A 13,332-nucleotide genomic window follows, 5' to 3' on the forward strand; every position below is an offset into this window, starting at 1 on the left:
AATAAAATGGTAAACCCAAGGCTGGAACATTCTGGTTAAATTTCAACGTCTTATACAATTTCCTAGCCCATAAGTTTCTGTTACTCTCATTCACCCCTAAAAAATATACATCCACACCAATGCCAAAGTCCGCCTCAGAGTTTGACTTCTCTAACATATTTTCAAGTACCTTAAGAGAAGAAGAAACAAAATGTGGGTCAGAAATCAAATTGCATTCATCACAGCGACTGTTCTCCAGGTTTGGGCGACCGATTTCGATGATTAAGGTGACATGGAGAGGCATGCTGACCATTCGATACAGAGAGGCTTCTTATTGGATGCCCGGTCCTTGAAAGCCCTGTCTGCATTCTGCTGCCGTTTCTAGCGTTTGCACCAGACCCACCACGCTCCACTTGAAGAGCTTGGAAGTAGGATGAGGAAGAAGCCATGTCCTTTAGGTCAGGCAGAGGCTTTAGCACTTCAACAACTTCACTCATCAGAGGTCTAGCTTTTTGATCACGGCTTAGGCAGTGCGCAGCCAACTGAAGTGCTTTTTGAGCACCTTTCATTGAGAAGCGTCCTTCCAGGCGAGGATCTAATAGTCGATAGAACCTTCGCCTTTCTCCAAGATGTGGCCGCGCCCACTCCACTAAGTTCTGCTCCCCATTGGGTCGACTTTTGTCCATCGATCTTCGACCAGTCAACATCTCAAGTAGAACCACCCCAAAGCTATAGACATCACTCTTTGAAGTAAGATGTCCTAATGAAAGATGGAACAATATTTAGCAAGTTTATGACGTTTAAAATCAATGCCTAAATATTAATGGGTTGGACTAAAAACATGTCTTGGGTTTAGAGACAAATCTTATAATATATCTCGAATGTTTCCTTTCAGCACTAGAGGTAGATTAAGAAAATATTGTAATTACGAAATAATGTGGCCCATCTCGTTTCCTAGAAAATATTGTAATTACAAAATAATGTGGCCCATCTCGTTTCCTAGATACGTGACAGGAAAAATGAAAGAACCAAATTGAGAATAACAAATCTCAATGATAAATGAGAGATGGGTTTCTTCGTGCTAACCTGTCATGACATATTCAGGTGCTGCATAACCGTAAGTACCCATAACCCTGGTAGATACATGAGTTTTATCTCCCTCTGGACCATCTTTAGCAAGACCAAAATCAGAAAGCTTTGCATTGTAGTCCTGAAATGGTCAGTTATTAGTTACAGAAATAGGTTTTAGAACAGACTAAACAAATTGTGCAGCTGAACTCAGTAACACACCGCGTCCAATAGTATGTTAGATGTTTTAAAATCTCGATATATCACTGGCCTTTCAGCTTCCTCGTGAAGAAAGGCAAGACCTTTGGCGGCGCCAAGAGCTATTTTCATTCTGACCGACCAAGGAAGGGGCAGAGACCCTGCTAGATATTCCAAAAGTATTATGTGTCTGTAACAAAGTTGTAAAAAGAATATATATATAGTAAAGGTAAAAATTGTAGAATAGCGTACTGGCATGGTTATGAATGTGCCACATTAGGTTTATTAAATAAAAAGGAAAAAGAAAATCAGGCGGAGCAAAACTTTAAAAATGAATTACTCACGTATTATGGAAAGGGAAAAAATGATCTACCCTTTAAACATCAACCATCAGATATAAAATCTATCCAATTACAGAAATATGAAAGATTTGTTTCCATAACGTTCATGCAACAGAGACAAAACAATATAAACAATATATCTTCTTTTGCAACCATACAAGTATTAACACATATAATCCCGTACACCCAACTTCAGGGAAATGTAATGGCCGTCCCTATCATGTGTCCTACATATATGAATTCCATTGCCACAAATAATAGCACATAACATTTACTTTTCATCTTAGTATTGAATTCGATTTATCATGTTCCAACACTAAATATCATTTTAAAGCATAAAAGAAGTTTCTTTCTGCATGAATATTAGACTTCATGTACCTACGAAAAAACTCGCTTACAACAGTAAGATTGCACGAGGAAAGGTGGTTATTAAACATATAACCACAAACCACTGCCGAAGACTATATTCCCACATTATAAGCCTGTCTCGGGTTAAATGAAACACATTTGATATTGTTCAATCTTAACTCTAAGCATGAAGTACGGTGCATTAGCCTCAGACATAACAAACCCCAGTATTAGGTGGAAACGAAATAGAATATAAAGGGTACAGGCTAGATAAGCAAACAACATATGATGACTTTTTATTTTATTTTATTTTTTATAATGCAAACATGGGGATCATGAAGGGGAAACGTATCAATTACTAACTTCTGCAAGATATATTCATAACCACATACTCCTGAAAAGGTGATTCTCCAAGCTTCCTCGAGGCATAAACTCATAGACGAGTAACCTTTGATCATCCTCGATGCAATAACCAATTAACTTCACCAAATTAGGATGCAGAAGGTCACCAAGATAATTAACTTCAGCCTGCAACAAAGGAAATCCACAGAGATATTCTTAAATGTGGTAGTGGAATAACAAGTGGACATAATGTTTTTATCTCTACAGAGAGATAAATAAATAATTAAAATTGTAGTAAGGTGCCGCACCAGCCATTCTCTGTGACCCTGCAGTCCATCATGATTCAAAGTCTTTACTGCAACCGGAATCCCTGTGCCAGCTTTTGCCGGAGCAGTTCCATTTTCACTAATCCAACCTTTGAAAACACAACCAAATCCACCCTCACCCAGAACACTCTCAGGTTTAAATCCTCTAGTTGCTGACTTTAGCTCATTAAAGTTAAATTTTCGAAGTTGGGAAGAAATTTTAAGTTCCTCAGCTACATTGGGAGTGGATGAAGAACTTTCTGCAAAGCTAGTGGTTGATGATGACGCAACTCGAACAATTGGTTGGTCTTTGCTGGTGTCATTTGTAGATTTACTTTCCGCTGATTCAAAGCGTGAATGTAAATAACATTATCCATGTCAAATAAGCAATTATGGATACTAAATTAATGCACAAAATGTAAGTAAATGAAACATTTCCTACTATGGAACACAACAGGGAACATGTCAACAATCGATACTTGTGCCTGTTGGTATGTAATTAATAGAAAATGCCTAAAAGGCCAACATTTGTGGAAGCATACCTAGCAAGTCACAACTCTCAGCTTCAATGATTACGTCACGGTTATTAGTATAAGGTAATTTGTGCATGAAAGCCCATGCAGAATATCCCTTTCATAAGTTTACTTACGTGCACTGAATAAACCAACAGGTATTAAATGTCTCGAAACGACAAAATCTAGAGAAAAATATGGCCACATTTGGCACTCCTCACTTGGTAACTGTCATACACTCACCGAAATCAACATACGTGGCAGCGCTAGGAGATAGATAAATAACTCCAAGTTTTAATCATATTCTAAATGTGCAAAACATGTCCATATACAAACTTCCATCTTACAAGATTTCAGATTAATTAACCAATTTTCAGGAAAGAGAATCCATTTCCATACCAAAGGTTAATGGTCTTTACTAATAACTAAACCAACTCTGGACATTATTCTGATAACAGTGGCATAACGTTATTGTTCCAAGCAAGCAGTTAACCAAACAAGTGGATGTCATATTCGGACAGCAATCAAAAGCCCTGAAGTTGGTTCTTTATGCATGTTTAACAACTTATCAATGCCAAGTAGTTTCATACATCTCCCTCTTGATCCAACTAATACTCTTAATTTTATCACTACTACTGAAAAGAGTATAACTGTAAAGAAATGCCAAGTCATGGTTTAGTATCAAAGTAGTACCCCTTTTATTACTGAAACTTCAAGGGCCATCAAACATTGAGAAAACCCTAAATGACCGAAATAGTTATAATTAGTACATTCTTAACTATTCATAGTTAGCGTTTCCTCCTAAATAATAGATGACAAGTAAGCAACAATCAATTAACCATATCACAGGTCAAAATAATTGAACGCTGAATAGAATCAAAATCTACTATCAGGCACAAAAAGATGAAAATATACGCATTCAAAGGCGGACCCTAGTGCCAAAGAGGCTCCCGTACTATGACAGGCTCAAGGGAAAACTCAATCCCATATGTACGTGGCCTTACCCCCGAAGGAGAGGCCGTTTCCAGGATTCGAACCTTGGACCCCGGGTGCAAACGTAAGCGCTCCCACCACGGTGCCAAGGCCCGCCTTCAAACTATACGCATTCAAATGAGCGAAAAATTAGAGCATAGTTACAACATTGTGAATTGTTGCAACCTAAGAATTAAATACATAACATTAAGGAAATTCATCTGACATAAAAGCATACATAAAATGGCCCTCCATACTAGCCAATAAACTATAATGCACAATAGAATCCATCTTCCATGGGCGCCAAACATATACCAATAGATATTATCCGCTCCAGATTAATCATGTCTATAACAAACAAACTCCATAAAGGGTATTCAAGAATGGAAGAAAATATACCAAAAATTGAATCAATGGATTAAAAATTTTACCATATAGTGTACTAGTGGCACTTCCACTAATGGAGCCATCGACTTTGGCCTTGGAAGACAAACAGCTTATGAACCTAAATTTCATCCAACACCCAGTTGTCCCCTCATCATCTTCCTCATCTTTCTTCTTCTTATCGTTTGATTTTCCCACATTCCACGCCCCAACTTGAATAGCATCAGGACCTAATCCCATTTTCCCAGAATTCCTAAACAACACACCCCACTTTCTCAAAACAAAAGATTTCCCAAAACTGAATAAGAAAAACCGTCCAAACAGCCCAAAAAGAAAGAAAGAAAAAAATCTACCAAACCAAAGAGACCCTTTTGAAGAAATGAGAAATGTCATTCAACTGAAAACCAAATAGAAAAACCAAACCCCCCAAAATCACCAAACCCATGTGAGAGAAAATGAGGAAGAAGACATGCAACACAAAATGGTCCTTTTCCTAAACCAATCTGTGGCTATTTTCACAGTCCATCTTTAACCCAAAAAAGAGAGAAACCAAAAAAAAAAAAAAGGACTCAAGTAACGGCAAAGTTCGAAGAGACAAAATGTATGATTCAACGTGGATTTGTGAGGGTCCCTTGTAGGCTAACCAAACAAACAGTGAAACAAAAGTTGAGCCACAGGGAAGAAGCCAAACAGGCAATGTGGCTTTAGAGAGAAGGAGATATATAAACACAAATGTTTGTACATATACATATACATATATATATATATATGTATGTATGTATAGAGAGAGAAGGACAAAGATTTTAAGGGAGGAAACTCAAGGAGGAGAGAGAGAATGTAAGAAGGGAAGCGGAGGAAGTGCAAAAAACAACAGGCACAGACCGAAGCAACAGCTTATATATTAGTTTTTATTTTGTTTTATTAATTGCCTTTTCTTTTTCCTCGGTCGTCAATCAGGAACTTTTCTGCTTTTTTGTCGGGCTGTTTTAGTTTAAACTCCTCTTTTTTCGGTGTCCATAAAGGAGTTTTGTGAGCGGAATCCAGCCCAGATTCAAACAGGCCCAAAAAGAAAGGGCTCTTTACCTAAAGCCCAGATTTGGTGTATTCTTTCTAGATAATCTTAAAAAAATACTCATGTGCGATCAAGATTTTTACTATTTTTTTTTAATTCATAACTTTTTTAGTTAAATAATTATATTATAAAAAGGTATTTATTAAAAATAAAAAATAAAATTTTAGACTCATACACTTTTAAGAGTAAATTCTCTATATTTTTTTATTTTTTTAGAGAAAATTACTACCTTAAAAATACACGAGTCTCAATTTATACTATTTATTCTGGATTAATATATTTTTACTAATTAAGAGTAAGAGACAAAAATCTCTACTCAAAATGTTATTTAACTAAAAAGAGTATTAATCAAGAATAATAGGTAAAAATCTATACTTATACATTTTAAAAAGTATATGTCTTAATTTTCTTTTTTTATTTAAAAAAAGGGGTAAATTACATTCCAAATCAAAAGGAGTACACACTAATGTATTAGCAATTCAAATGACCATGCAGTACAAGCAAACTTAATCCCAAACCATGGTACATTCTTGATTCTATATGTTTCTTTTTTTTTTCTTTTTATTAGTAAAGATAGTAGCTTTATATTTTTTTTTCTTTTCTTTCCAACAAATCTCAAACCCTATCGTTTTTAGGATTTCCCTTTCTTGACATGAATCTATTGTTTAAGTGCTAAATACAAAGCACTTAGACCAAGGGGAATGCGTTAGATTGTCTTATAATTATCGTTTTATTGTCCTAATTAATTGTCTTGTGTTTACACTTGCTCTAAACACATTAATCATAATGCTAATCACATAACAATAATGCAACTGTCATTTCATACATAAAATAATGATTTCACCTTCACCAAATGATTAATTTGCCAGATTATTCTGTCACATGGTCATTCTTTTTTTTATATATCCATTTTTACCCTTCAATTTATAACATAATTTTTAATTATAATATACAGTTTGTTTCACTATTGGGAAACCTTTCCCTCAAACAGGGTACATACTCTAAAAGTAAAGACACTATTTATACAGGTCCTCTAATTTGAATCTCCATTGCCTAAACTTATATAATTATTAAATAAATAGTTTTCTTAGTAAAGGTGCGATTTCATTTTAAATTACTGGTCTGCCCCTAATAGGCTTAAACAAGAGCTTGCTAGGTTAAATGCTCGTTAATAGTAGTGTAAAAACCAAACAATATATACCATTGGGAAGCGTGTATATATAATATATACTTTGGTTTTTCATTGAGGAAAGCGAGATCTCTATCCTTCTAGATATAGTAGATGCCAATTGCTTAGGTTATATATTATTTTTCTTAGAGAAAACATTAATGGTTGACCAAATCTCCTAAGCATGTGCCTCTCACTAATAATCTTTCATAAACAAATCATATATATACATACATATATATATATATATATATAGATTTTAGTATATCATGATACTCAACAGAGTGCACCTTCCTTGCTCGTATGAATAGTAATGTTTCATAACTCTGTCACAATTCACAACCATGGTGGGAGCTTGGTTGTTTAGATCTCAATATCAAATATTGTAATAAAGCATTTCCCCTTTATTTATTTATTTTTTTGGAAAAAACTAAAATACCGTATTGTCCTTTTATGCTATCAATAACGAATTTCATGGTTCAGTCCACACCATGGTAAAAAATACCGTATTGTTTAGATATTCATCCCACAGTAAAAAAATAAATCAGCAAATAAAACCCTAATCATCATACAATAAGTAGCAATGAAAATTTAATATACTTCCATGTAAGTTTTTTTGAGATAGTATTAAAAGGTAAAATTTAGGATTTTGTTATAAATATAAGAATAGTTATAGTTTATAATTTGGGGAAATGATATATGTTGGTGTGTGAAGAGGGAAAAAACCTATCATTAGTTTATTTTTTAAAATATAACTTTAATTACGTAATTAAGTACTCTATTATAATTGTCATGTTTTTTGTTATCTCATGTGGAGTTTTTTTTTTTTTTTTTTTTTTGGTAATAAGGGATTTTAATTTAAAGAGGTGTGGAGAGTAAAGAAGGGTATATAATTAAAACCACTTTAAAATGAGATACAATCTATATTTTTTTTAAGTACATGTTATGGAAATTTAAGTTTCATAACTTGAACTTTCATCTTTCAATATCAATTTATTAAGTAAAATTGTCCAACATCTTTATAGATTTATTATAACTCAGGCCTTGTTCACTTCGTGAATTTGAGTTTTTAATTTGAGTTAAGATGTGATATTTTTTAAAACTTTTTATTGTAACAAAAAAAATTAAATGTAATATTTTCTAAAATTTTTTATTATAAAATTTTAAAATTAAAAACTCAAATCGGTGAAACTAACGAGGTTACAATTTATTTTACTATTTACATGCAGTATATCCAAGTTTCAGCTGTTGGATAAATATTAAAATGATCTGGACCTGCATTAAAAGTTTTGCAGCTTTTTGTCGACTAGTACTTGAATATTGAAAAAAGCAATTTCATTTTTGGTGTTGCATATATATCGTTCCCTCGTTCAACTGCAGAAATTTGAGTTACATGCATAACTCTAAAAATAAAATAAAATAAAAAATAATGGCTGTACATTAGTTCTATCCGAAATTTCGTTATCACGCCTTCATTACTTCTTAATTTTATACATAAATATCTAGACGTTTAATCAGAATTTCTCTTAAATGACCTACATTTTTATGGTTCTTTTTCCTTTTTCCGATTTTCATTCATCTGGGAAATCATAAATATTAAGATGTCAAATTTAAGTGTGTTTTTGGTCATTCAAATTAATTTATGTCACACACTACAGATATGAATAGTCCCATTTGCCCTCCATGCAAATGAATTCCAGATTTGCTTTTTGAAAGTAAGTTTGGTTTCGTATCGAACTTGGTACATTAATTTGTACAGCGCAGGAAGATGTGACTGAGGACGACCTTGTTTTTTTTATTTTTTATTTTTTATTTTTTTCCTTTTTCTTTTTCTTTTTCTTTTTCTTTGAAAACTTATAAAGTTCACAAAAAAGTACTAAGGAGTCTTCTTTATAAACCCAAATATGGGAATTCAAATAATATCTCAAGACAACATTGGCCCTTGTAAATTCACTCAAAGACACACTGTCCACACGTGTGAAACATGTCATCTATTCTTCAAGAAAGTTCTTATCAGGAAATCTCTCTTTTACCAAGTAACATTACTATTGTCTTATTAACGACTAGTCAACTCTTGCATTAACCCTCAATTATTTGGATCAACAATGTTACTTAACTTGAGTTAAATCTCCTTTTTAGATTTTCCCCAATAAAATTACTTTACTAGTAGGTCAGTTTCTAACCGCTAAATCTTATCAAAATCGTATTATATTAAAAAAAATTATGCTAAACAGATATGTTCTTAGACAGATTATCAGACAAGAAAAATCAGAACATGTTTGGTAGTTCATTTTTTTCATTACCTGTCAAAGAAATCTCCTCCTTATTCACTCCAAAGTAGCTTATACTATTTAATTGGCCAATACTATGATAATATCTCTTTAGTTTGGTGGTACTAATTTGTGGTACTCACTACGTACGTACTCTCAAACACTTGCCTTTTCAACTGCAGCACATGCATAAAATAACGGCATTACCTTTCTGCCATGAAAGTTAAAAAGTAAAAAAGAAAAGAAGAAGAAGAAGAAGAAGAAGATCAGAAAGAAACTAGCAAGTTACAAGGTGTGTGAGTATATGGTGAAAGATATATAGATATATATATATATATATAATAGAATAAGGTGGCAGTAAATCACATGGGAAGTCCAACAGGAGGAGTAGGGCAGTTAGATACTCGATCGTCAGATCAAAATTTCAGAGACGTCACCTTCAAAATACTCGAAACAATGACCATTTCCTAACCCTCCATTTGTACTCTTTCTCCTCCCATCTCTTTGGCGTCTTTCTCCTTGGAATGTGTGCTCAGAATCTCTCTTTCACACACACCCATCCTTTTCAAATTTTCATATACACACATACATACATACATATATATATATATAGTTGATTTATAGTCCTATCATTAATCCTCAACTAGATTTTGCTCCAATCTCCTTTAATACCCGTCATTGATTCCATCTAGCCACCCTAATCCTCTTCATTGGAATTAGCACTACTTCCATTTCAATACAAAACATTTGAAAGATGATTTTGATAATAGTTCTAGAATATTATATATTATACATACATCTTTTTATTCTGATATATATCATCTAAAATTAAAAAACACGCAATATTGGTAAGCATGTTTTTTTTTATTAAATTTATTAGAGAAGGTTGAATTGTATAAAGGGAAAGTAGTCACTTTTTTTAATTCTTCATTTTATTTAGTGGCCCATATGCTACATGCCAGCTTGATCAGTGGCACATGAATATATCTCAACTAGAAATTTAGTTTCTCTTTCACCAAAGAGTTGTATGGGAAAAAAAAAGTGTGTTATTCAGAGATAAACCAATTCCCACATATTGATTTACAGCGCAAGGGTAGTGAAAAATATCGAAAGAAATATATTTAAGTTGAAAATTCTATACACCATTTCTACAACAAAAAAACATGAATTAAAACTTTGCTCATAGTAAAGATATAACTTAATTATGTCTCTCTTAGCTCCTTATACGTACCAAAAAGATGACGAGTAGTGTTTAATTGCTACAAGATTGCCATAAATAGGAATTGGAGATTGGTGGCTGGCTTTCAATGGAAATAGGGCTGCTCGGGCCACGGCCAAAACCCTTGCTGATGATCTTGTTCGACGGCGTTAACGTTAACGCCCCCATTGACGAACATGTTGCAAAGGTTTTCGTTATCCGATGATTGGACCATTTGATGAGGTGGGTGGTGCTCGGACCTTGGTGAGCCTTGGACTAGGAGTTGAGTTATGCTTGTGGGTCTTAGAGTTGAAGGGAAGAGAGTTTTCCCATTTAGTATTTGAGAAGATGCTGATGAACAAGTGTTTATTACCTGAGTAATAGTAGTAGTCCTTGAGATTTCCAAATTCACATCTGAACTGTTCTCACTTCCATTATTACTCCATGATCCCTCGCCTTCTTTCTTATGATTTTCTCGCCCTCCTTCGTTTAAATCTCTGGTACTACCACCTTTTAGAGCTGACAACTGTGTCATTTCAAGCCAAAAGAATCAATATATATTGTGACGAAATGTGTATAATATATATATATATATATTAACATACACATGCCGCCATGCAGTTTGTCTCACGGGTTTGAATAACATTTTTAAATTTTTTTCCGATATTGTTTTCTCTAAAAAAAAAAAAAAAAAAATTGAATTCTGTTTAAACTTTCTATTCAAACACACCAGATAAGGTTTTAATTTTCAAGAGAAAGAGTAATTAGTTTATCTTCTTTTTTTATCCTAGATTATGCATATTTGCGACAAGCTATATATGTCTTTTCGATTGTTAATTTACATATTAATTTTTTTTGCAACTAGGTCTACTTTGAAAGCAACTAAGATTAAACAATAATACATTTCCTTGAGATTCAAATTGGCTGACAGTATATAAAGTAAATAGGAAACAAAACAATATTAATAATGATAAAACTATCATATAGATGATCAATTGCTGCTCATATTACTACTTACACTTCGTGATCTTTGCATATATACAAGACATTATTGTAGATCCAGAAACTTGATAGAGCAATGCAATTAAGATGTATTTGTACATTGCAATCTTAGATAAGAAAAGAATGTATATTGTGCATACAAACACTCACATATATAATATATACATACATACATATAATATATATATATAGTTCCCAATATGCATGTGCTAGGAAGGTAAGTGCACAGAATTTATATAGGCTCCCTATCAATCAAATTCAGTACTCTAGATATTAATAGATATGACAACTAAAGAAGAGGAGGAAAAGGGACCAAAGAAGAAGAAAATGCAAAAGCAATCTGCGCCGGAACTAATTGATCATGAAAGAAAAACGACTAGCTATCTAAGAATTCTTTTTTTTTTTTAAGAAAAAAAAAAGAAGGAAAGGAAAAGCTAGAAAAGAAAGGAAAGAAGAAAGGTCACTTATTATTTCCCTCCAATACTGCCGCTACTCTTGAATGTCAAAGTGCCACGATTTCACAAAGTCAGATCAAGAAAGAACCCAGTGAATTAATTATAGTGATCTCCTATCTTTTTTTTTCCCCTTTCCTTTTTCCCCTTTTTGAGGGGCTTGATCAAATTCAAGTATAGATTTTTACATATAGGTAACCGATTTCGAAACACAAGCTAGCATTCAAAAAAAAAGAAAAGTGTATACATCAAAATCTCAAACTATATAAACTTATGGTACTAGCTATATATATAGTTAGATGAGTTGATTAATTTGGTCCTAACTAATATATAAATATCATTATAAAGCAATTGATCATATATACAGTATATATACCTGAGCATGAAGCTTCTTATTCTGAGAGTGAAGAGCATCATTATCAGCCTTGAGAAGATCAAACTGCTTCTTCAAAACATCATAGTCCTTCTCGAGCTGTTTGGTCTTCCATCTGGCTCTTCTGTTCTGAAACCAAATAGCAACCTGCCTGGGCTGCAGCCCCAAGGACTTTGCCAGATGCAGTTTCCTCTCCGGCTCAAGCTTGTTTCCCATCTCAAAGCTCTTCTCCAAAGTCTTCACTTGCTCCAGATTCAGCCTCTTCTTCTTTTCCCCCCCAATACTCTGCGATCCATCGTCCGACAACGCCTCGTCTTCCCCTCCTCCTCCTCCTCCTTGCATCAGCAATTCCTCGCATCTCATGTTGTGATGATGATGGTGGTGATCATGGTGCCCGTGATCGTCGACGCCCGAAAACGACACCGATCTCTTCAGCAACATAAACGGCGGCGCGTGGTGACCACCACCACCTGCAAATTATTAATTTTAAGATCATCAAATTATATATATTTAATTACATAAGTTATCCAAAAACAAAAAGGAAAAGAAAAAAACATTGATCAAAGATACATGTATTACCAAGAAAGTGTTGTTGATGATGAGGGTGGTCTTGATGAGGATCATGATCTTCTTGGTGTGCTTGGAACATGAAACTATGAGGTGGGAAGGCCATATTGTCAATGCATAACTGGTATTTTGAGTTTTCTTTTTCTTTTTTTTTCTTTTTTTTGGAAGAGTGAGTGATGAGAGATATTGAGAGTGTTTGGGTTATAGAAATATAAGGAGAGGGAGAGGTGTGAGTGTGGAAGATGGGGTGGCTCTCACTTTCATCGTGACAGGATTTTCAGAAAGGGGGGGGGGGGGGGGGGGGGGAGAGAGAGAGAAAGAGGATGGATGGGTAAATATTGGTGCAGAGAGACTACTGAAAGACAGCGAACTTTAGGTGAGAGAGAGAGAGAGAGAGAGAAAGATCCATATCATAGGGATGGGTCCACGAAAGCTCCCTTTGTGATATGATATATGCATTTAGACTCTCCTCTCTCTCTCTCTCTCTCTCTCTCTCTCTCTGTCTCTCTCTCTCTCTCTCTCTCTCTCCTCCTCTTTCGAAGACGAAAACCTCACTCTTTCGAATTTGAATCGCAATTCCCGCCTTTACTTTACTCGCACTCCCACGGAGCCACTCTCTCTCTCCTCCTCTTCTTATCATATGAATCACAACTAATTAATAGGATTTCCAGATCAGCTAAGCTTGGTTTTAAACAAGTGATTTCAATTATAACTTAATGATAAATTCAGATTATAACTTAATGATAAATTCAGGGCTGACTCCATTTTTAAGGTATAGAAT

General features: G+C 34.1%; 2 protein-coding genes across 2 annotated transcripts; both read right to left on the reverse strand.

Annotated features, from left to right (window-relative positions):
- Positions 1 to 27: 27 nt before the first annotated feature.
- Positions 28 to 4,844, reverse strand: LOC21409785 (probable serine/threonine-protein kinase PIX7). The gene is made up of 6 exons (XM_024173845.1): positions 4,497 to 4,844; positions 2,585 to 2,922; positions 2,327 to 2,462; positions 1,270 to 1,406; positions 1,066 to 1,189; positions 28 to 739 (listed from the first exon to the last, which is right to left on the reverse strand). Exons 1-6 carry the CDS (start codon positions 4,840 to 4,842, stop codon positions 219 to 221), a joined length of 1,602 nt encoding a protein of 533 aa, XP_024029613.1. The 5' UTR covers positions 4,843 to 4,844; the 3' UTR covers positions 28 to 218.
- A 5,209-nt stretch (positions 4,845 to 10,053) lies between these two features.
- Positions 10,054 to 12,831, reverse strand: LOC21409786 (homeobox-leucine zipper protein ATHB-20). Its single transcript, XM_010110662.2, has 3 exons — positions 12,564 to 12,831; positions 11,988 to 12,454; positions 10,054 to 10,683 (listed from the first exon to the last, which is right to left on the reverse strand). Exons 1-3 carry the CDS (start codon positions 12,655 to 12,657, stop codon positions 10,264 to 10,266), a joined length of 981 nt encoding a protein of 326 aa, XP_010108964.1. The 5' UTR covers positions 12,658 to 12,831; the 3' UTR covers positions 10,054 to 10,263.
- Between the last annotated feature and the right edge of the window lie 501 nt (positions 12,832 to 13,332).

Source organism: Morus notabilis, unplaced genomic scaffold, assembly GCF_000414095.1.
Source record: "Morus notabilis unplaced genomic scaffold, ASM41409v2 Scaffold518, whole genome shotgun sequence".
NCBI classification, from domain to species: domain Eukaryota; kingdom Viridiplantae; phylum Streptophyta; class Magnoliopsida; order Rosales; family Moraceae; genus Morus; species Morus notabilis.